This window comes from Setaria italica, chromosome V (assembly GCF_000263155.2).
Source record: "Setaria italica strain Yugu1 chromosome V, Setaria_italica_v2.0, whole genome shotgun sequence".
NCBI classification, from domain to species: domain Eukaryota; kingdom Viridiplantae; phylum Streptophyta; class Magnoliopsida; order Poales; family Poaceae; genus Setaria; species Setaria italica.
Window position 1 is genome coordinate 15,719,584 of NC_028454.1, and position 24,734 is coordinate 15,744,317.

The 24,734-nt window shown below is 44.9% G+C and overlaps 2 protein-coding genes across 2 annotated transcripts; one reads left to right on the forward strand and one right to left on the reverse strand.

Annotated features, from left to right (window-relative positions):
* The first annotated feature begins 9,393 nt into the window (after positions 1-9,393).
* LOC101779884 (kinesin-like protein KIN-13A) lies at positions 9,394-18,275 on the forward strand. The gene is made up of 12 exons (XM_004968659.4): positions 9,394-9,996; positions 12,366-12,599; positions 12,811-12,996; positions 13,110-13,214; positions 13,922-13,999; positions 14,140-14,221; positions 14,706-14,868; positions 15,544-15,879; positions 15,962-16,180; positions 16,276-16,882; positions 16,975-17,040; positions 17,605-18,275. Exons 1-12 carry the CDS (start codon positions 9,856-9,858, stop codon positions 17,785-17,787), a joined length of 2,400 nt encoding a protein of 799 aa, XP_004968716.1. The 5' UTR covers positions 9,394-9,855; the 3' UTR covers positions 17,788-18,275.
* A 1,936-nt stretch (positions 18,276-20,211) lies between these two features.
* Positions 20,212-23,858, reverse strand: LOC101780299 (ubiquitin-like-specific protease ESD4). Its single transcript, XM_004968660.3, has 9 exons — positions 22,996-23,858; positions 22,335-22,411; positions 22,161-22,254; positions 21,976-22,074; positions 21,543-21,629; positions 21,341-21,460; positions 21,094-21,197; positions 20,931-21,003; positions 20,212-20,809 (listed from the first exon to the last, which is right to left on the reverse strand). Exons 1-9 carry the CDS (start codon positions 23,776-23,778, stop codon positions 20,747-20,749), a joined length of 1,500 nt encoding a protein of 499 aa, XP_004968717.1. The 5' UTR covers positions 23,779-23,858; the 3' UTR covers positions 20,212-20,746.
* Positions 23,859-24,734: the final 876 nt, after the last annotated feature.

A 24,734-nucleotide genomic window follows, 5' to 3' on the forward strand; every position in this document is an offset into this window, starting at 1 on the left:
ACAAGATCTTCCAGAGCTTGGTGCTAGTGTTGGTGTTTAAACCCGGCAACCTACCGAGGGGGGTGCCCGAGGTAGTGTTTTGGTTAGTGGGGCTCGTCAAGATCAGGAACTCAAAGGTAAACACAGACACATGATTTAGATAGGTTCGGGCTGCTAGATTATGTAATACCCTACGTCCTGTGTATTGGTTAGATTGAATTGCTTTGGGAGGGGTCCGTGCCTCGCCTTATATAGTCGGGGGTAGGGTTACGGGTCGATTGGTTACAAGAATACTAGTCGAATACCACTAGAGGAGTTCTACTCTTATTACAACAAGTACTTTCCTAATCATCGGCTAGTTCCTATCTTTCCATGTAGACTACGTCATCCTGCGCCATGGTCTCCATGTCAGGTGCGTCTCGGTGTCTAGCCCCATATTTAGAACTGTCCAAACATTTTGGTGGGCCTATAGATGTATGTACGACAAGCCCCCAAGTATTTTTTAGTTGAATGCAGCAGCTTTGAGTACTTTTCTAGATTTCACTGACTAGTTTTGGTGGTCTTCGAGTACTTAACCTGGTTGAGTCTTCAAAGGTACCAAAAACTACCATGCGGCTAGAATGTGCTCATGCCTCATTTAACTCAGTCTCGTATCCTTCAACCTTGAATCTTATATGGAAGTGCGACGAAAGTCGCACTCCATATAGAGTAGCACCCGGGCCTTAGGTTGAATCAAAGAATTAGGCTGAGGGCCAATCTATAATTTACCTCACTTTTCCCATAAAACCCGTAGAAAAAACTTTTTTATCGACGGACATATGGCACACAGCCCCCAAGCAGGGAACCCATCAGTATCATCTTCTAGGTATTCGACTTCTTGCTCACGCTTGCGGCGCTGTCCATCGATGATGGTACGGGCCTCGCGGCTGGTGTTGATCTTGTTGCGGAGGTCTCCTACTGGGCGTTCAAGCTCTGGGTTAGCCCCATAGTGGCCATGGCCTCCCGAGGGTCCTATCTGACTACCTTCAGCTTCAGCTTGGCTTGGTCTGGCGCCTCCGGGTTGACTTGGTCTAGATGGAGGGCCTCTATGGCAACTGTCATTTTGAATTCGCTAGGATGCGGAGCGTTGGACTGACTGTATTGGATCATGCTGATCGAGTTGTTCGTACACGAGTTCCGCTAGTTCAGCCAACTATCTAGTGTACTTGTTCTGGGCATCGCGCGAGTGATGAGATCAATAGATGCGCCGGTAGCAAGGGGAGTACGATGGTGACGCGTTTGAACTACTTCAAAGGCATTATCCAGGTTCTAGATTGGTAGGTCCGCTGCAAGGCGATGGTGACACTCTGCTCTTGCGGCGTTTCTTGCTCGTCATCGAGTTCTTTGAGCTTCAGTCTCTTCTCCGACAACGTTGGCGGTGAGGTCAACCTGCGAGATGTCATCTGGGTGATGCTCATGTCCTGGTTTTCTAACCCATCGCTCTTCTTCTTCATCCTCTTGTCCAGCAATGACGGTGAAGAGTTCTCATTCTGGAGAGTTGCTTCCCGAGCTTGAAGTGATGACCTCCGTGGTGCTGCCTTCCTTGTAGATGGGCGACAAAGGAGCTCCCTCTTGGTATGGGAGAGTGTCGAGGTAAGCGATGAGGCGCGAATCGTCGTCCTTGGCAAGAGCGGGGGGCTTCATGTTAGGCTAGTAGATGAATCTGATGTGATTACCAAGCTCTGCTGCGGACCTGATACAGGAGTCTTCTCATCCGGATCCGAATAGTAGTCGAGGTCCTCGATCGTATCCATATTGGATTGTGATCTGGACAGGAACACTTGATAAATGGTGGTCGCATTGAGGAGTCCGAACAGGAATTAGCTCTGGTGGTAATCCGACTCGCACAATGTCTTATGTGCCGGCTCGTGAAAATCAATCTGACTAGTGGAAGAAGTCGAGTTGAACTTGGACTTATCCCCCCATGTCGGTGTTTTATACCCGGCAACCTACCGAGGGGTATCCTAACGTAGTAGATTGGTTGGTGGTAGATCACCGGACCTGGAACTCGAAGGTAAAAGCGAGGACATAAGACACGGATTTATACAGGTTCAGGCCACCAGAGTAGCGTAATACCCTATGTCCTGTTTGGGGTGTTGTATATTGCGTCCTGCACTTGGGTGTTATTTGGTGTTAAGGGTTTAGTCCTCTGTTGTGGTTCTATGAAGTCTTCGCCTACCGATCTAGGGACCCCTGCCCTCCTTTATATACTTTAGGGGGTGGGATTACTAGTGAGTTACAAGGAGGAGTCCTAGTAGGATTACATGGTACGAGTCCTAATAGGATTACAGAGGAATCCTAGTAGGAGTCCGACTTCTTCCTTCCTTGCGAGTATTGGGGATCTATCACCGACAAGCCCCCGAGCGCTTCATAGTCGAATGCAGCAAGCAGCCTTGAGTACTTTGTCTGGCTGAATCTTCAAAGTTCCTCAAAGCTGCCATGAGGCTATGGTGTGCTCAAGCCCTTGATCATCTTGATTTTGTAATCTTCATCTTTGGAATGTGATATGGAGGGCGGTGGAAGTCACACTTCATATGAAGTAGCCCCTGAGCCTTAGGTTGAATCGAAGAATCAGGCTGAGGGTTAATAAAATCTTGAATCTTCTTCTTTCATCTTAAAAAAATCAACTGTTGGGTGTAGCTTATCAGCCCCTGAGCCTTGGAATGATTAATTAATCTATCTGAGGGTCTTTAGTCTTCACACAAGTCATCATCCGAGTAGTTTTGCAGTGTCCATCCCCTGAGCTTAAGCGCTAGGTGAGTCGTAGGAGCCATGTCGAGTAGTTATTGGCGCTTAGCTCCCCGAGTTTGAGAGCTAGTGGAGCTACCGGAGGTATTCCGAGTTGTAATTGGCGCTTTAGCCCCTGAGCTTGGAAGCTAGCTGAGCCACTAGATATATTCCGAGTAGTAACTAGCGCTTAGCCCCCAAGCCTGGGAGCTAGTGGAGCCATTATAGGTACGCTGAGCGTCTTGGAGAGTCATCGCTGAAACTTGACCTGAAAAAAGAAATGCAGACATTATGTAGCATATTTGTAGAATTTGGAACTATTGAAATTTATTCAGTGATGAATATAATGTAAATGTTGTGTGTCATACTCTTATTTTGGCCATATTTCTCCTGAGTAGTTAGCCTATTATGTTTAGGCTCTCAGTCCCTATTTAGCCATTGCCACTGCATGTGAGATCTTTGTCTCGTGTACGCGTACTGGCACTGCTGCTATGGAGATCTTTGTCTTACGTCCTAGCATTTAGGCATGATAGAAGATTCAAGGCTACCATGAATTAAGGCGTGTTCTGCTCAAGGATATTAGTAACCGCTAAGAGAAGATATTTAAAATAAGTAGTCAGCATTGCGATAAAAGGAGAGCGCGATTGCGCTTAAAGTAGTTGTTGAGATTTTTCTACCTTTTGGCGAGAAGAGCATGTGTTGCCGTGCATAGGATATGTGACTCCTTAGGGTGTAGCCACTATGAGCCTCCAGCACTCAGTGCACCAAACTTCATGGCAGAGCTTCCTAATTTAGTGTACCAAGCCTGTGGCGGAGCTTACAGAACTCAGTGCACCAAACCCGTGGTGATAGCCTCCGTAATTCGATGTACCAAGCCCATGGTTATCGGTCAACATGCCCATGAATAATTGGCAAAGTGTAGCTTTGGAGGGTAATTCCTATTGAGTGGCGTACACAAATAAGTAGTCGACGCATTGCCCTGCATGCGGAAAACAAGCCAGAAAATTTATATAAAATAATTAAAAAGGTGACTTAAGCTTGATTCGTGGACGATTGTCAACAAAGCCCTGTCGATTGTTGATGAAGCCAACTAGTCGGAGTCGATTTTGACTAGTTGTTGATCACGTGGAACCCGCTCTCGACTAGTTTTCTAGTCGAGACGAGTAGTCGAAGTAGTCCGTCCTCGACTAGTTTTCTAGTCAAGACGAGTAGTCGTCGGCGACTTGATTATTTGCCTCAATCTGCGCATGACTTGATCGATGAGCCGTATGCAGCAGCCTGCGGTGGAAACCGACTCGGTCTTCAATTGGAATGCGGAGTGCGTCAATTATGTGTTGATGTAGATTTGTCTGCTTGGACCTCCAACTCGGCGTCTTGCTTCTTGTCGAGTATATTGATCTTGATGATGAGGTCCTTCAAGCTCGCCCGATAATCTCAACGATCACCTCTATCTAGCGCGCTAGATGTTGGTGTTTTATACCCGGCAACCTACCTAAGGGTATTCCAAGGTAGTAGATTGGTTGATGGGGGATCACCAGACTAGGAACTCGAAGGTAAAAGCGAGGACACAAGACACAGATTTATATAGATTCGGGCCGCCAGAGTAGCGTAATATCCTACATCCTATTTGGGGTGTTGTATATTGCACCCTGTACTTAGGTGTTGTTTGGTGTTGAGGATTTGATCATCTGTTGTGGTTCTATGAGGTCTTCGCCTACCGATCTAGGGACCCCTGCCCTCCTTTATATACTCTAGGGAGCGGGATTACTAGTCGGTTACAAGGAGGAGTCCTAGTAGGATTACATGGTATGAGTCCTAGTAGTATTACAAAGGAATCCTAGTAGGAGTCCATATTCTTTCTTCCTTACGGGTATTGGGGATCTATCCCCGATACCTAGCCTCTGACTAGGTCAGAAATTGAAAATTCACCGAAGTTCTCGATGAGATCCTCCAAAGCTTAGCACTGAAGCTTCATGGTTTGCTGCTTCTTCTCCAAGGTTGACGCAATGTGGCGGTGGAAATTTCCAGCACCATCTGCGATGCAAACCCAGGAGCCGAAGACGAATGTCACGCTTGTTTCAGGCATGACTTTTGGCTTGATGATGACTTGTGCCATCGCGTTCGGTAGTGGATTCTCGGCGAGAGCCCCTACCTGGTGCGCCAGCTGTCGGTGTTTAAACCCGACAACCTACCGAGGGGATGCCCGAGGTAGTATTTTGGTTAGTGGGGCTCGTCAAGATCAGGAACTCAAAGGTAAATGTAGACACATGATTTAGACCGGTTCGGACCGCTAGATTGCGTAATACCCTACGTCCTGTGTGTTGATTGGATTGAATTGCTTTGGAGGGGGTCCCTGCCTCGCCTTATATAGTAAGGGGCAGGTTTACAAGTTGGTCGGTTACAAAAATGCTAGTCGGATATAATTAGAGGAGTTCTACTCTTATTAGAACAAGTAATTTGCGTCTCGGTGCCCTACCCCATATTTAGGATAGTCCAAACCTTCTGGTGGGTCCATAGATGTATGTATGACAAATACTAGAGTTGGGAAAGAGCACGAGCGAGGGCAATGTTGGAGGCATCATTTGATGAGAAAGAAGTATGAAGTAGAGAAAGAGAGAAGAGGGAGAATAAGAGGGGGCCATGATAGTGAAAGAACAGCGAAGAGATGCATAGAAGCAGGAAGGAAGAGGGGGATAACGGAAAGGATGTAGCATAAGTAGATTATTGGTGTGAATGGGAGGATGCACTACACCTGGATTTAAATTACATATGTGAACATGATCAATTATCATCCAATCTTGGTTTAGTCCAATGTTGTGATTTTCTTTCTAATGTACCTTCATCGTATGCATGCTTCATCTGCATGATCCCATCTTAATCTACAACTCCGAACTCATTTCCTTGAATTCTTAAGTCAAATAAATCGTCTAGAGGCACATCGATGAAACATAGTAAATTTGGATCATGATTGATGGTGTTACGTTAAGTGGTGTCAAGGACTCAAGGTCTTCTACTCTCCTATGACCAACACGCAATGGCCTTGCTAAGTACTCCCTTCATTCCAAATTGTAGGTCGTTTTGGCTTTTCTAGATTCATAGATATTATTATGCATCTAGATATAGTGTATGTCTAAATGCCTAATAATATCTATGAACCTAGAAAATCCAAAGCGACCTGCAATTTGGAACAATTTAGGAAGTATGACACATAAGTTGCAAGTTTTTCTAACATGTCAACACCTATTAAGTAATAAGGTGTGTTAGGAGCAAAGTACTAAATAGCGGCGGTAGCGGCCGCAATAGCGGCCGCAATAGCGGTAGCGGCCTATTGCCGCTATCGCTACTAGGTAGCGGTCGGGCTGTTGCGGTTTGGAACTTTGCGGCCGCAATTGCGCTATAGCGGGCCGCAATAGCGGTGGTAGCAGGCCGCAATAGCGTGGAAAAAAATCCTAATAGCCCAGCCCACCAGTGGACCCCCATCGGCCATTCGGCCTCGCCATCCAGAACACGCCGCCACCATTCATGTTGGTTGCCCGCCGCCACCACCCTTTGCCGGTGCCACCGCCCTTCGCCAGCGCCGCCGATTCACATACTCGACTCGAGCTCCTCCTAATCCTCATAGACCTTTGCCGTCTTACACTCTTAATTTAAGCATGTGAGACATCAGTTGTTTGTATGCAATTAAATATCTATTTATACTTATTATTCATGATATATATAATTAAAATTATGTGAGATTATTAGGTGCCGCTATTGGAACTTATCGTCCGCAATATCGCCCGCTATCCGCAATCCGCTACCTCGACGTCAATCCGCTACCAACCCGCTATTCGCTATTTATTACCCTTGGTTAGGAGTAATCATATGCTTACTCAAATATCCTTTTAAGCATGACTACTTAGGCCCTATTTGGTTCCATATGACTAAACTTTAGTCCCTCCTTTTTTACCTCTTTTAGTCCCTGCCAAACATAGGGATTAAAAGGAGGACTAAAGGGTTTAATCCTCTAGTCCCTTGGGGAGGGGGACTAAAGGCTCAGGAGGACACCCCTACCTCTCATTATTGCCCCATTTCCTACCCATCCTGAACCCTCCCGAACACGTCGCCCTCGCTTGCTGCCCTCCCCGCTGCCGCCCTCGCTGTTGCCCATGCCGGCGCCACCGCCCCCTCTCCTTCCCATGCCGACGCCACCGCCCCCGCTCCTCCCCATGCCGCATCCACCATGGACGGCAGCAGCGGCTTCGCGGACCTAGTGGCAAGCACCTTTTACTCCCCATCCTGGCATCGGCTCCGCCTCCCCTCCCCTCCTCCTCCCACGCCACCACAGAAGCGGCAAACCCAAGCCGGAGCTTCGCCGACTAACTCACCAGCGACGCCCGCCGCATTCGATCCGGGAGCCGTGACCGCAGTCGGCACTGCCACTTTGCGCTCTGCCAGGCCACCAACGCGCCGCGCATCCCTGTCGTCACCACGCAAATGAGGAATAGGAAGCCAGCGCGGGGTCCCGGCGAGGAAGAGGAGGGATGCCGCCGGAGAGGTGGAGACAGCGACGGTGGGCGGAGACGAGGGCCGCCGCTCATGGCGTTCGTGCATGCTGAACTGCCATTGTCCTTGTTACTAGCACAGGAGCCTGTGCTCCCCTATCCCTCCTCATCTCGACCTCTATCCAAAGATCAAGAGGGCGGGGCGGAGCTCGGCCTCCGTTGCCACCACCCGCTCTGGAGCTCCGTCGCGCCGCCATCGGGGTCGGGGTGCAAGCAGGAGTACCCGAGGTCGGGGAGCGACCAGCTAGGCGCGGGGCCAAGCGTGGTGGAGTGCGGCAAGGCCGCTGCCTGCTGGGACCGGGGCCGACACACTGGTGCTTGTGCCGCAGAAATGAGAGCTAGGAAGCGTAGGCGACGTGGATGGAGTTGTGGCCGACATGGAAGCCAGCGCGTTGATTAGGGTATTGTGGTCTTTGTTCATCTGATTTAATAGCCTTTAGGTCCTGTTTGGCATGGCTCCAACTCTGGGTGGAGCTGTTCTACTTCAGAACTTCAGTTGGAGCCAACTCCACTACAGAACTCCAGAACTAAAATGGGGTGTTTGGCTAGATGGATGCCTCCAGCTCCAAAAGGAGGATCTTTTTGGTGGATTGTCACTTTTACCCCAATCCATGACCCTACTTGTCATTCGGTCACACATTATCTTCTTCTTCCTCTGACCTCAGCTTGTCGTTCCTCACCGCCGCAGATAATGACGATGCAAATAATTGGTCAGGCTTTGGCATCCTACATGTCTTATTCAGGAAGCGAGCACTGAGGATTGAAGCAAGCACACAACTAGCACTGATGGTTTCACAAATGACAAAACAACAATAATAAAATATTGCAATGCATTGATTCTTGCGAGGAAAAAACTAAGAAAGAAACTGCAACAACACAACGCTTCCAGCCGCTTCTTCTCTGATGGGTACCGCCGCTTCCCCGTGCACTTCACGTAGCGCACCACGGTGCCCCGCATCGACGCACACAAGCAGGAGCGCAGCGCGGCCAAGCGCTCCTCGTCCTCGGCTACGGCCTACCACCACCTCCATGCGCAGAGGATGGTCATGGCCGGCCTGCCGCTCGAGGTGCACGCTGTGTTCGTGCACGCCACCCTACGTGTCAGCCCGAGGCCGAGCTAGGAGCTTGCCGTGGCGTGGGAGGCCGCCACCACCGCGGGCACGGCGCCTAGGTTCCACGACGAGCTCGGAGCAGCAGCCATCGGAGCACGGGGAGGGAGAGGCCACGGCGGCCGGCGGCATGAGGGAGGGAGGGGCCACGGCGGCCTAGTCCGGTGGTGGAGGCGAGCGGCCTCGAGGTGGAGCCGGCGGCATTGGGGGTGGGGACGGCGGCATGCCCGACGGGGAGGGAGGGGCCATGGCGGCCGGCGGCGGGAGTGAGGAGCGCGGCGGTGGAGGATCTCGTAGGAGGGAGGAGCGCGTGGGAGGAAGGGGCCACGGCGGCCGGCGGCAGGAGCCCGGCGACGCTCGCGAGGTGAACGGCCGGCGGTGGCAGGTTCACGGGAGCAGAGACGAGGGAGAGACGAGCGCGGGGAGTCCCGGAGGAAAAAGGAACGAAACGTTTTTTTCTGTATAATCAGTGGTATTGGTGGGTAATTACCCACCAACTCCACGAGGAGGTTCAAAAGAGAGAGTTTTGGAGCATCTCAAACTCCACCCCATTTGCACTACAGCTCCATGGAGTTTTAGAGCTGGGATGTTTGGCTGAATTTTTTGGTGGAGCTGTGAAGTGGAGCCATGGCAAACAAGACCTTAGTCCCTAGATCCAAAAGGTAAGGACTAAAGGAACCAAACAACACCTTGTTTGAAGACTTGATCATAAGGTGTTTCACTTATTTCATTAAAAGAAATTGCTGCAGGTTTTACTTTTTTATCCTGCCCGCGTGGATTAACATCCTTTCAAATTTATACGTAGGAACATCATTGATGTCATCGCTGTGCCATGCTCATCACCAAACAGCTATTATTTCAAACACCGCAGCCGGCCCACACGCTACTTGCTTCCTTCACCTCGCTGAGAACATTTGAATACCTCAAGAGTTTCTTAATTCCCTCTAGCACTCACTTTCCAGTTTCTACTTTTCTCCAATCCAATAAAAAAATCCCATCTCTCTCCTCCCTCTGCGCTTGTATTTTCAAACTTGTGCGAGCAGCAGCAGCAGCGTCAAGGCCACCAACAGCAAGCGGAACGTCTCGCCCTCTCTGAAAGCCATTTCAGAACCACCTTCAAACTCCCATCTCCTCCGCTTCCGCGAACCAATCCCTAATCCCTCTCGCCCTCCTCCAATTCGATCCGGCCCGCCCCCGATCCCTCTCCAGTCATACACCAGGCAGGCGCCATCCCGATCGGCATTGCCCGCCGGCCTCCTCGGCCAGATCTGGGCGCCGCCTCGGGGGCCAGATCCCGCCGCCCCCGCGGCTAGCGTTCCGCCAGGGTCAGGGTTCGCGCGGCGGCGCCGAACGCCAAGTTGGCGCCCCAGAAGCGGTCCCAGCGCGGCGGCGGCGGCGGCGCCTCCGCCGCCGCCGCGGCCTCGTCCGCCGCCGCGGGGGACTCCGGGGACGCGGTCATGGCGCGGTGGCTGCAGTCCGCGGGGCTGCAGCACCTCGCGGCGTCGTCGGCCGCGGGCGGCGGGGTCGGGGCAGGGGACCTCCGTGGCGGTGGCCTCGGCGGCGGGGCCGGCGGCCTTCTCCCAAGCCTTCTCATGCAGGTCCGTCTAAGACACCGCCTCTTGTCAATTGGCTTTGGCGTGATCCTTTCTGCGCCTGCAAACCTTGCTCTTTGTGCGCGTGCCGTGGCCTGCATTGCGCGATCATCAGCTTACGCATGGGGATCTTTTGTATGGGTCGGTGCTGGAATCTGTGGAGACGTGCATTTCTGGCGACATCCGTTGTATTCTTTTTGCATTTGGCTCGTTGTTGAAATGACGTGAATCCAGCGATTTCTGCCACCCCTGTCCGAAATATAGCTCTGTTCGAGATTTAGAGTTATCAGCTGCATTTTTTTTTGGCTCACATATAGCACTAGAACAGAATTACATATCGGTTGTATCTCACACTACTCTATGAGGGGTACATAAGTGTAGGGAAGTTTACCAATTTGGGGTTTCTAAGGCTGGCAAGTTGGGGGTTGTCCTTGTAATATTTCAATGCTGGGTTCATCATAATCAACAGTCCTGTGAGATAACATGGTCGCCTGCATGTCCTTGTCTTCATAATGAAGCCTGCCATTGTGAGGTATATACTTGTTGGTCCATGTCCCTGCATAATTGGTAGAAGGTACCCCATCCATTCTTTGTTTGCTTTTAATATCTTTATAAAATTTTGGAAGTGTTTTTAGTGATAGAACTAGTATATTGTTCACTGATCCAATCTAGATAGATTTAAACATATTGATTGTCAAAGTTTGGAAAGTTTGGCAACAAGGATTCTAAGATGTCAAGTAGAAAATAATGGAGGGAGTAGCATCCTCTTTTGCCTTGGATTGTAATTGGTAGCTTGCACAGCCTTTCACATTCTGTGTATTCGCATTGAGTTTGTAACTTAACAAGAGGTTTACTGTAGAACTTCATGGTATTGAACCAGAAATTGAGCTTACTCCTTTCCAGCTCTCATGTTAAGTTAATTAAGTGACAAAATATTGCTGAGGAAGTGTCTGTTCTCAGGGCTAGTTAATGCATATGTCCTATATTTCAAGTGTTCTTTTCGTATCATATTAAACTGGTACCCATTCAGTAAGGAAAACATTGTATCCTCGGTTCTGCTTGCAGGTCACATTTTTTACAAAACATGTTGCGATCTGCATAGTTTTCTTTAAATCCATTTTGTATATGAAATGCAACTCAACATCTTTATCATTGTTTAACACTCCAGGATATTAATGAAACTTTAATAATTTGGCCTAACATTTTGTGAAATTAGATCTATTTGAATTCATGAACAATTTTGTCTGCAATTTCTAGCGCTACATGCTATAATGATTATGGGAAAGGTATTGCTCTATTTTCTTGAATTATCATGGAACATTCCATGTAACACGTGAATATTGGTGGCATGATTTGGTTCTATGCCACCAGGAAACGTGATATTCTTATTTGATGCTTTTGAATTTGTGGACTCCAAGTTCATGTTTGACTACCATTTCTATAGCTTGATATGAATATATAGTTACTACCATCTATGGAAGTATTTCTAAAGAAAAAGTGAAGTAACAAATTTCATGTAGCCAAGCTTGATTATTAAACCATATTAATTTTCAGACTTTGGAAACTTTGATAGCATCTCAAGACGCTAAACCATAAAGAAATTGGAGGGAATATTTAAATTTTGCTTCTACTTTTGGTGTTGTTGGTTCTACGCCACTTTTCCGTAAACCTATTTGGATATGCCATTTTTTGTGTTCTCTTTTCTAAAAATAACTTATCCACCCTTCCCTTCTGGTTTTACCTTCTCCCATCTCATCATCTCTTTTCTGTGTCTATCCCAAGCTTCACTCACATCTTGGTTCCATGACTTTTACTATTGCACTGACTCACTGAGCATGGCTTAGAGTTTGTCCAGAACAGTTCACCATGGAAACAACCAAAACCTTATTGATACTGATATCCCATTGCATGGATTATTATTCACTTTTGATCGTGTCATCCTGTTCAAAGTTAAGGTCCAATGCTAGACTTACTTATTCACAGTGATATGAAACCTGCACTTCATATTCGATGTATATGCGAGGTTACCATGTTTAGATTGTGTTTCTCGTATTGTTTGATGAGTTCAATTGACATTTTTGTGCTTTTATCATTTCATATCATGCAGTTAGGTCGCCAACCTTGGGTGTTTAGACCCTGAAGGTTTCTGGTCGTTCTTTTTGTAGATGGTGGCGCGTCTGTTTAGTTTTTAGTGTGTGGGTGTGTGGGGTGCTCTTGTACTCGAGTAGGGTCTAACCAGACTCGTGTACTCTTTTTCTACCTTAATGAAATGACACGCAGCTCTCCTGCGTAGTTCGAGAAGAAAAAAAACATATCATGCAGTTACATCTGGCATCCATGTTGTTTGACAATTTGCTAGTATTGTTATTTGATAGGGCTATGGGCCACAATCAATCGAAGAAAAACAGAAGCTTTACACATTATTGAGGAGTCTGAATTTCAATGGGGAATTGGCTTCTGCATCTGTATCCGAGCCGTACACTCCAACTGCACAGAGCTTTGGTAGTGGAGCTCCTGTAGATGGGTTTTATTCACCCGAACTCAGAGGTGAGTTTGGGGCTGGCCTTTTAGATCTTCATGCAATGGATGACAGCGAGCTTCTTTCTGAGGTATTTCTCCATTTTGTACCTGCAATATGGCCTTGTATTTCCACAAAATTTTATGTCTACATCTTGATGTTTCTTCTACTTGTTCCTTCTAGAACTGGGGAAAATATTGAGTTGATTAAGATAATTAAAAACATTATGTCCCTATCTGTTTTGTAGGTTTCTATATCATCTTCATGCACGCTAATCTAGTTATACCTTATTCTTTTGTCAGAATGTTGCGTCGGAACCATTTGAGCCTTCACCTTTTATGCCAAAGGAAATGGATGATGATGAGGATGATGTAATACCTGAAAGCCAGCAAGGTCTAGCAGATAACCGTAGTAGTGCATTCACCAGCGAAAAAGAGAACACTACGGTCGGTGCTAGAGAAAGTAATGTAGCGAAGATCAAAGTCGTGGTATGCTGATCTCTTTGAAATGCTGCTATCATGTGGTCCACTAATGTCATACACTTAAATCAGAATCCAGTCTCCCCTTTTTTTCTTATTCTAGTGGAAAAACTCTGTTTCAGGTAAGAAAAAGACCTCTGAACAAAAAGGAGGTGTCTCGAAAAGAGGAAGACATCATAGACGTACACAATTCTCAGTTCTTGACTGTCCATGAACCTAAGCTCAAGGTACTGCTTGTTCATCCGTATACTTAATTATTTGTGCTCGAAGTTCACTGAACACTCCGTTCTCAAAGAAAAGGGTTCACTTACTTGCTTAGTCAATATCCATTAACTGAATAATTTGGATGCTAGTAATATTTATATTCACCTTGGCTTTGTTTAAGAAATGAAGCAAGCATAAGCCATTATGATGCCAGCATGCGGGAATTATGAATTACAACTTGAATTAACAAGGATGTTTTGAAGTGATAAAGTCGACCCAGCTGATTGAATGAAAAACGTGAGGCAATTTCAGAAATCTAATCTTCTGATTGCAAGAAGGAAAAACCCATTTCAGTGGGGACCTTGAGTTCTTTTAATTGCTCATCTATGTTTACCTGCAGCTAGCCCTTTATGTAGATAAGTGATAGTATGTTGACTCTGGGCCTATATTACATTATTTTAATAATCTGCATAGTATTGTCACTATTTATCACACGAAATAAGCGTAAATTCATTGCAAATTAGCTTTCTACAAAGCAGGATTGCTGGAGAGATGAACCATTCCATATTTTGCTATTTTATTATCAGTGTATCGAATGCTTGCTCTCTACTAAGAAACAAATTGTGCTTATAAGATGCATGAATCAACACGCTTTAGGTACATAAATGGCTTTCCATACTTTTCTAATGCTTGTTCATTATAATGGACTAACATATGTCTTCACTGGAAGGTGGATTTGACAGCTTATGTGGAAAAGCATGAATTCTGCTTTGATGCTGTCTTGGATGAGTATGTATCTAATGATGAGGTAATATTAATTTTAATGTCTCCAGTAATTTTTCTCTAAAAGCAATTACCTTCTGTTGCTGCTAATGGATGTTGTATATTATCTACTTTCACATTTTCTTCTGCATTCTTTAATATCTGATTTGCTGTGTTGTTTAACAGGTGTACCGTGAGACTGTGGAGCCTATTATACCAATAATTTTCCAAAGGACAAAAGCCACGTGCTTTGCATATGGCCAGACAGGTCAGATTAGCTAAACAGTAGAAATCTATTTCCTTTGGGAGTAATATTGAATTGTGTCTTGGATCCCACTAATGCTTATTAATGTTGTCTCCTGGGCGAACTCTTTGGAAATAACCTTGTGCTTTCCATTCTGTTTACCATGCTTCAAATTCTCTACTGCACTTTGATTATTTGTAAACTTTGTGATTGTCAAGTATTTTACTCTACAGGGCTTACCTGCATTGGTTGAATGACTATTGGATGTAACTTTGATCCCTGTTCTATTGTTCTTTTTTTGGTGGAAATGGTTCTTAAAATTGATGCTACTTGAACTGTATCTTGCAATTGTCAAATGCGCTAATCTATATGTCAAATGTCAAATTTTAGACCTTTTCTTAATTTGTCTCAGCTGGATGTATATGGTATTGCCCTGGCGAATTACAGTTAGTACTGAATTTTGTATTGATTTTCCCTGGCTTCATAGTTAATGAATCTCCATATGCAGGCAGTGGCAAGACCTATACAATGCAACCCTTACCTCTAAGAGCCGCACATGATATGGTTCGTCTTTTACATCAACCTATGTATCGGAATCAACATTTCAAGTTGTGGCTTAGCTATTTTGAGATTTATGGTGGCAAGCTTTTTGATCTTCTCAGTGAAAGGAGGTTGGTTACTTCTCGAATCCTTATGTTTTATACTTTGGCATAATAGTATTCATTGGTTAATCTGGCATAATAGTATTCATTGGTTAATCTCTGTTTTTTGGGTCACTGGTCAGATGTTGACACTGGTTATGCTCAAGGTTTTTATGCACAGTTTCAAGTAGTATACAAATGGGCACATTGATGGATTTTTTCTCTTTCTTGTGCACTGTATTGATGAAGTGGTGGGGTGGGGTGGACACCTTTTAGAATAGTGGCCCTTGGTTCGCAGTTAGTGGGATCAGGTTACACCAGGACGTGTGAAACACTTGTCTCTCTGTGTCAGGCACCTTTTAGAATAGTGGCTCCTGGTTCGGAGTTAGTGGAATCAGGTTACACTTGGCTCCCTGTGTCAGGTCTATTGGAAATGTGTAATCAATTGGTTAAGCATATATGCTAAGTAATGAGTTCTATTAATTTGTATCTTTTCTTGTAGAATTTCTCATAGCAGTTAAATTTAATATTCTAGTGATTTCCTTAGGAAATCTAATTAAGTGACTTTTTTTTTGTGATTTATGTTAGTACTTAGTATGCTTTACTGGAACTGTCTGTTCCTTTTCTTTCTTTTGACTTGGTTTTGTGGATTTTATTTTCATATATTTAAATCAGGCTACATTTTTGTTCCCTTGTTTTTCCTAGGCAACTCTTAATGAGGGAAGATGGAAAGAAACAGGTCTGTATTGTTGGCTTACAGGAGTTCGAGGTTTCTGATGTCCAGATTGTCAAAGAATACATTGAGAAAGGAAATGCTGCAAGAAGCACAGGCACAACCGGGGCCAATGAAGAATCATCGCGATCTCATGCTATTCTGCAGTTGGCTGTGAAAAAGCATATCCCAGTTACTGATACTCGGAGACAGAGAGACCGAGATGCTATTGAAGCGAAGAATACAAAGCTCGTGGGAAAAATGTCATTTATTGATCTTGCTGGAAGTGAGCGTGGTGCTGATACAACAGATAATGACAAACAAACAAGGTATTGATTTTGTCTGGACTTGTCTTATCGTTCTTGTGCTGTATGATGTTCATTTATTCCTTATGCTTATGCATTGTGCCAGGATTGAGGGTGCAGAGATCAACAAGAGCCTTTTGGCACTCAAGGAATGTATTAGGGCACTGGATAATGATCAAATACACATTCCTTTCAGAGGAAGCAAGCTAACAGAGGTGCTCCGTGACTCTTTTGTTGGTAACTCTCGAACAGTAATGATTTCTTGCATTTCACCAAGTTCAGGTTCATGTGAACACACACTAAATACTTTAAGATACGCTGATAGGTAATGCTCTTTAACTGTATCGATTTTTTGCTGCTTTAAAATAAATCTAGTTATCTAGTTGTTAATTCTTACTGAGATCGCTATCTGACAAACAGGGTTAAAAGTCTTTCCAAAGGTGGCAACACAAAAAAGGAGCAGCTCACTGTGCAGTCTGTAGCATCCGGCAAGGAATCTACCTACAACTCGTATCCTTTATCAGGTGAAGCTGAAGAAAATATGGAACAGACTCAAGAAACTAGACCTGTTGATGGTTCTAGGAAGGGTGTTGACAATTTCATTTCCAATTCTTCCATGGAACCTGAGAGAAACTCATTTAGTATGATTCCAAGCTATCAACATAGAGGAAAAGATGAAATGAGTTCAAGATCTAGTTTGAATGATAGGGAGAGAGGGGATTTGAAACCCAGCCAGGCTTGTTTTACTAGTAAAACACAGTCACTTCAGGATTCAGTAAATTCACAAGAAGATGTAAAAATCACGAAAGTCTCACCACCCCGGAGAAAAGCTAACAGGGATGATAAATCAGAAAGGCAGAGCAACTTCGTGAAAAAGGAAAGTGGACCTGAAATTAGTCGGACTGTTCTTAAGCAGCAACATCAATTTAAACAGCAGCAGTTGCAAAGACCATCATCGACCTCAGCACCACAGGTTTCATCCAAGCAATCTGAAAAGGAGGATATGGAAATAAATGCAATACTTGAGGTGATTTTTTTAATCAGAATATTATATTATTTGATCCTGAATAAAGATGTGATGCTGAGTCTTTCTTTCTTTTTCTTTTTTGTGTGACTTAGGAAGAAGAGGCATTGATAGCAGCTCACAGAAAGGAAATTGAAAATACCATGGAGATAGTTCGGGAAGTAAGTTCCAGTTACTTGGTTGTTTTTAAATTTGTTCATAGATGTCTATTGTAGTTTATATCGTTCATCCTCTAGTTAAACTTTGGCAAGTTCCATATCTTGTGCAGAATAAAAGTTTAATTCATATTCTCATTTTTGCATTAAATGATAAAAGTATGTCAAGATCTGCAATGCTTCGTTCTTAATCAGTCATAATATTGTGCTTGCACCTTTCCCCATGGCAATTACATGTATAAATTTTGTGTAAAAAGTAGTTCCTTAATAGTGCGCACATCATTCTTGTGGTTACACAATAGCAGCCAAACTGTGATTCCAATTATTCCATTCATTCATATTAGACCCAAGGCTCTTTATCTTTCTAACCTTTTTGCCAAAAATCCAAAATCAAACTGTAGCCCCTGATTTTTCATGATGTGCATGATGTACCTTATGCCTTAGCAGATTTTTTTCATTGATATCAGTATGTCTGCTGATTCATTATTTAATACTCAAGATGGTCCATGACTTTGTTGCTGTCTCAGCATTTCAAATTGTTGCTTAACATCACATGCCATTTTATTGTAGGAGATGAATCTATTGGCGGAGGTTGACCAGCCAGGTAGCCTTATTGACAACTACGTGGCGCAATTGAGCTTTCTGTTGTCACGGAAGGCTTCTGGCTTGGTGAGCCTCCAAGCGCGCTTAGCACGGTTTCAGCAGCGCCTCAAGGAACAGGAGATTCTTAGCCGTCAAAAAACATCAAGATAGTTGAACTTCAGAAATTGAAATCCTCTGATTTGTTTTAGACTGAGAAGCGATGAGTATATTGCATCATGGCCTTTAACATCATCTTGAAAGGAGAGAAGAGCAGAGGATCTCAAGGTGATTTGAGATGGGAGATGGTGATGTGGGTTGGTCGAGTGCAGGCTTTTGGTTTTGAGGTCTGAATTAGTTTGCTATTTTTATTTTTCCTGAAACGGGTGCTTGTGGCGGCATAGGTTTGTCAATGTTTGTCATTTTCGTTTGTACCAATATAGTTGTAACTGTTGTTTGAAGATATCGGTAGTGAAATGCTGCGGCGAGGAAACAACCATTGTACCTCGCCCTGCCATTATAGTGTTGTATTCTTTGTTGATATTATTTCGCATCAACAAAAGAAAAGGCGGCATGCGGCAAACTTCTACAGGATTTGACTCGTACGTTGAGCTGTGCTGTGATTCAACGTCTGAGCAATGGAGATGCCCTGTTTACTGCAACTACCTGTTTATACGCTCTCTAATGTGATGCTAATATTATGTTTCGTTCTTTTCTACTTTATTTTTAGTCTAATTCATTTGTTCTTCCCTTTCACTGAAAGGTAGGCAAAACATATTCGTTTATCGTTAAACTGTGCCAAATGCATTTGCATGATTGACTTAGTCTAGAACCAAAGTAAAAAAAAAAAGACAACGACTCCAGATAACGGTAAGAACCATGCCGAAAGACCTGGGGTCCAAGATTAAATAAGCGAGTGCAGTCTTTAGAAAGTATTTCCTTTCTCTTTTGACAGTACTATTTCCTCTCTTTTGATAGTACTATTTTCTCTTGGCACAATGGTCAAGGAAAATCATTCTACTTATCATCCATTTAATTATGCCATTAACTATTCCTCGTAAACAAGTGATTCAAGGCTTAGACTTCTTGATGCCCATGTAGCCAATCTCGTATGGAAGAATGAACAAACCATTAAGCGGATAGATAGAGAAGTTTTTTTAGATTTGGAAATATGCCTATCAAAATAGAATGGAGGGAGTAAATGGTAGAAGCTTTGCCTTTCAATTAAGAAGCAAAATAGACTCCAGCTCTGCCTTTCAATTAAGAAGGAAAAGATAATTAAGAAGGAAAGTAGTCTTAAGACATGTTCTTAGGTTATGAACTTGCAAGATGTAGCTAAGGATTAGCTTTGCCACCCAAAAAGCTCTTACAGCATGATTGTAGTTACACTCCCTTGATCACTTGAAAAGCTCTTATATACTCTTCTAGATTTTTCTTTTGTGCGAGTTGCTACTTGTTGAGCTGTTAAGATTTTTGTTCGAAAATTCTTCGATTGCGTGCCTTCCAGATATTCCAGATTGTGTAAATGATTAATCCATTAAAGTGTCGTCTTTTATCTTTTGGTGTAGATTGAGCCGCCGTCTCCCACCGTCTACTAATGTTATCAAATTGTGTCGTGGAGCAGATCGGAGAGTATTTGAAATTCTCCTAAGTTGAGATTTAAGTCCACACCGCTTGAGCATATAGGCTGGTTACAAAGGTGTAAACTAGTTTCCAATGGTCCGCTGTAGAGGGTGCACGAGTTCTGGACTTCTGGACTTCTGGTGCGGCCATCCCTTAAGTGCTAGATTGTTTGAGGTAAGGATCTTGTTCTATATTAGTATCTAAGGAAATAATTTGCATTTGTTCTCGGTACATGCTCTCCATATTAGTTTGATTTGATGCAGATGGTATGTCCCGGTAGATTGAGCTCGGTAGGCCGATTGAGCAGAGTATTTTCCATCCGTCGATCTCCACTTGATTTGGTCCTCTTCTCAGGTTGTAAGTGCACAAGTTGAATCCTGATCCATAGAGAAATAAATTGCTCCACATGTGTCGTTATTTTGCGTTGTAATTTCTCAATTCTTACTCGACCGTCTTATTTTTTTACCTGATCAAAGAGATGGGGTGCAATGTTTCGTGGGGCCCGCCGTCAAGCCAGCTACGATGTCAGAACTTCACTTCTACCATCGCCAATGGAAACAGTAGTGGAGGCATCGAAGAAAAATCCATTGCACGGGACGTCTGTACCAGTCTACCAGACCATGGCTTGTGTAATTGTGTTCATCGGTCCGTTCTTGCCAAAGCCATCGCACGGCCAGCGGCCGAACTTGTCTAGGTATGTCACACCCAACCGCCCATGTCCTTGGGCTTGCAACGTTTGGCCAGTTCACTAGGCAGTGGCTGCCGTTGGCATTATCACTGCCTTTCTGAAGGAACGAACGAAGAATTTTATCAATTTGTTTCTCACCCAGAACTTGAGCGGCAAGATAGTCAAATGATAAGTTGGCATGGAAGAGAGCACCAATTGAATCAAACTTATTGGTCGGTAGTCCCCAACTTTGGCTGCGTCCATCTTTTTGGGAAGGAGAAAAATATTGGTGGTGCTGCCATTTCAGATACGCAGATACATCCTCGTGGAAAAGGGTACCACTAAAGTACTAATAAAAAATGAAAGAAAAGGATTGAGATCATTACACAAAACTTGATGCTGCGAAGCCATACAGCCCTAAGCCTGTGGATTGCTCACTTGGTCACATCTTGATGCCCACGTCGGAGCTAACAGGACGCTAAAATGCGTACACAAATGTAGCACACTGCTCAAGTCCACTCATATATAATTCAACCATACACTGCTCAGTCTCTCAGCTCATCACAATCTAAACCCAGCCAAAAAACCTCCCTCCACCCATTTTATGCCCCCCAATGGCTCACCTTAGCAAAACCTTGCGGTCGCCATTGTGCTCATGCAAAAATCAATCTGAAGCCGTAGTCACCAGCCCCTTCACCTTGTTGCTTGTAATTACATGGCGCCATTGAGAAATCGGACAACTTTCGAATCCCTTGCGATGCTGCAGCCATTTGTAAAATACATGATCCAACCAACACTAAACATCTGAACCGGGCCTTAATGACCTATGATGTCCTCCGTAGTTTATTCAGCCCTCAAATTCAGTATTTCCTTTGCTGTCCTCCTGCGGAAGTACCGCATGTGCTTCTACAGAAAGTGTTTCAAAAAGCATGTCAATTATTCTGTCATGTTAAAACATCCAATCTTGTTTGAACGTTTGCAAAAACGCCATATCCACTGACAGGGAAAACGAGAGACAATGTACTACCTGTCCAAAAATAAGGTCCATATCTCTGCTGTAGAAGTCTATGTATTTGAGCATGAACATGCCACAATCCCATCTAGATTGACAGAGGACTTGGGTTAGTACATTAGGAAGACTTTACAACAAGTAGGAAAAGTGCTGTAAGAACAAAGACGAGGACAAGTACCCATTCTCCTGCAAAGGAAGGTTTTTGACACCTTCCTGTTTCCATGAAAGTGCATCGATCTGTTGGCCACCTTTATCTTTCACCTCATCCACGAAATACCTGGCCTGGCACAGAATTGAAAATAAAAACAGAATCGTAAAATAATTGGCCTAGTACAGACTTTCTTAAAACATACATATATGAAAATGAATGACAGGAGTTCAGAATGCAGCAAAACTGATATTGGAAATGGGAAAATAACACTAACCAAGATTCTCAAAACTTTCATGTCCATGCTGCCAAGTGAATCCAGATATTGAAACTTTTTGTCCTTTATGTTGATGACTGCTAAACACCAATGGACTTCCTTGTGTATGGGAACAAATATCTGGACACATATTACAAGTACTGATCAAATGCAAAATAAAACCCTAGTAGGATATAAGCATGAAAAGAGATCCCAAAAGTACCTTGTCACACTCAATTAGACTATACCCTAACTTCCTTTTTGTTGTCCATCTTCTAACCGCTTTATAATCGTATCCACCAGAAATCAGCTGATAAACAGAAAACCAAATTAGTTACGAGTTAAAACTACACGTAACACAGTGCTCAAATACAACACATAGCAGTATCACAACAAAATATTGTAATGAATGCAACAAAACAGGTAACATTAAGAATAGGAAATTTGATTGCAGAATTGGGTAAACACATGTATGAAGCAGCTTAGCTCCTGGGTGGATATCTTGTCATAATATTAGGAAGTACACATCAATGATATGGTAGTAATAATAATACACATGCATATCTTTCTAATTGGTAAGATGTGTATTTGCAGAGAATGCTAGTTGTTTTGAATAAAAATAAAAAATAAACGAGACCATGGATATAGTAGCCGACCTTCTTGTAGAAAAAGGTGTTGAAGAAATGGCATTTTAAGAACTTGCTAGGTTGTCTTAGTTCCCTCTCTTTAAGTAGATCAAGATACAAATTGATAACCTGAAAGCAGTTGGGAAAATATTGCATCCATTACTACATTATATATGCTGAGCTCCAGAAAAAGGGTGACAGAAGCAAGAAAATACCTCATCATTTAGCCATTCTTGGTTATTCAAGCACTGCAAGATCTCCCTTGTTATCACAATATTTGACGGTTCATGTACTGCTAATTTCTCACGACTGGAAAAAGAACCATTTTAGATGCTGCTATCTATGTAGGCATTTGTGCATCTGCCAACAGAAGAAGATAAGAAGCAAACCTGTTCCTGCCATGAAGAGCCGCACGAACGATTTCTTCATCCTCATCCGTAAGAGGAACAAAAGGTTCAGGCACCTCCTAAAAGGAAAGTGATGATAGTTGATAATTGATGAAAAATATGTTCTAAATGTTTTATTCTAAAAATATGTCCTCATTTGGTCTATATTTAAGTGCAATTTAGCCTTTAGGAACAACATGATTTTTTTTCCTTTTTTTGTCCATCTAAAGGGCATAGCGAAAGTTGCAGGTTTATATCCCAATAGACTTCGAGAAGAAATGCTTGCAACATAATAACCAGAAAATCCTTCTGTAGGGCCTCTTATCTTTCTGTAACACAGGAGTAACAAGAAACAGAAAGATAAATTGTTTGTTACCACAAAAAAAGAGAAGAAAACACTAAAGGAGCAGCTAATTATCAAGAGAATCACACCCTCAGAAATTATCAAGCATTAACCACTGCTATGGTGTTTCATTATGGTCTGAAATGTTGGTCCTTAGAGTAGCAAGCACATGCATTTCTCCAAACTGGTAGTTCAGTTCAATATTCCATTTGACTTTTCAGTTAAGCCCAGTTCAATAAGTGGGCACGACCACCTTGTTCCACACAGTGTGCTCATCACGAAACAAAACTATAGGGGAAAAAAAATCCAGGAATGCCGTACCTCCTTCTTTGGAGTAATCCGCGGGAGGAAATCTGCGAGACGCTCAAGGCCAAGGCGGCCCTCCTCGGCAAGCCGCACCTCGAACTCGAGCGTCTTGAGCTTGGCATCCCGCTTCCGGCTGGACTCCTCGTAAAGCTCCTTGTACAGCGGCACCCTCCTCACCTCCACGCTCCCACTCACCACCTCCTGCTCGTCCTGCTGCTTCCTCTCATCTCCGTCCTCCTCGATGGCGACCACTTCAAGGGGCACCGCCTCCTTCTCCCTCGCTGCATCGGTGGTGGCGGTGGGAGTGGGCGGCGCTGGGCGGGAGACGGTGTTGACGAGCTCGACGTACTGCTCGAGTCCGAGCGTCCGGGGAGGGGGCGGCGTGGGTGAGGATGGGGAGAGCCGCCCGGGGCCGGCGGAGTGGGGCCGCGCGGGGCCCCCGAAGCGGAAGGCGCGGAGGACGCGCTGGGGCCCGTGGATCGGGCGCTGGAATGGCGGCGGCGGCGGGAGGCGGCGCCGGTTCGGGAAGGGGTTGGAGTCGGGGGTAGAGGAGGAGGAAGGCCCCGTCGTGTTGGAGGTGGATGCTGCGGCGGCGGCGTGGATGATTTGGGGAGAGGGGTTGGGCGGCGGGGTGGCGGAGGTGGAAGCATCGAGAGAGGAGAGGAAGGGCGCGAGCTTGGGCCTCTTGGAGGGCGGGGGAGGGGACCGCGGGGGGAAGGAGGGGATGGGGAAGCGGTGGTCGGCTGAGAGGCGCTGGTCGGCGGAGAGGCGCTTCCTGCTGTCGGTGAGGGCGCCCATCGCCGGCGGTGGTGGAAACCCTAGCGACGGATCGAGCGCCCGAGCTAGCGGGCGGTCTTTCGAGGAAACGGAGGAGAAAGCGTTTATTTTAATTTATTTTCCTCCTGCATTTGTTTTAATTTTGGTCCATTTCTTTACGGCGGGTGTGTGTATACACAGTACCAGTTACGGGCGGGAAGGGAGGAGAACGTTGCGATGGAGGGAGAATGAACGAACGGTCAGATTGGAACGAGAGGGGCGCCGATCCACCAGTGGTGGCGGGGCATTTTGGCAAGGAGCTGGAGGTGGCGCCTGGTAGCACTGTTTTTTTTTTCTTTTCAATTTTTCTTGGTTCGAAACTATTTCTACAAATGGACCTGCTGAAATATTTTTCAAAAATGGATCCTTTATCTTTAGCGTTCCCGTGTTAACGCCGAGGTCTTCAAGTTGGTGCCTTACCGCACGCTGAGAATTGCCACGTCATCACCAGCTAAAAATTGTCACGTCATCACCAGCTAAAAATTGCCACGTCATTACCAGCGTGGAGGGCATTTTCAAGTTGCGTGGAGGGCATTTTCAAGTTGGGCCCGGACCTCGACGCGGTCTCCGTTAACGCAGAGGCGCATACCTTGATGTAGCCCAACTCAACGCCAAGGTTAGAGTCTTTAACCCGTGCTTACCACTTCTTCCCCCCTCCCCTCACCACTTCTTTCCATTGTTTTGCTTCCCACACCCCTCCTCTCTCTCCCACTAGGACCCGAAACCCTAGCCCCAAATGTGCATAGAGTAAGGCCAGATGAGCTCTCAAATTGCTTCACCAAGGTAATCCTCCATCTCCACTTCCGTTCTATCCATGTCGAATTTGTTGCATTTGTTGTTTATTTGTTGGAAACCTAGGTTTGTGGAGCATGCATGGCAACTGTGTGGTAAATTTTGGATCCAAATTTGATTCCCAAGTTGTTGAACATTATATCCAC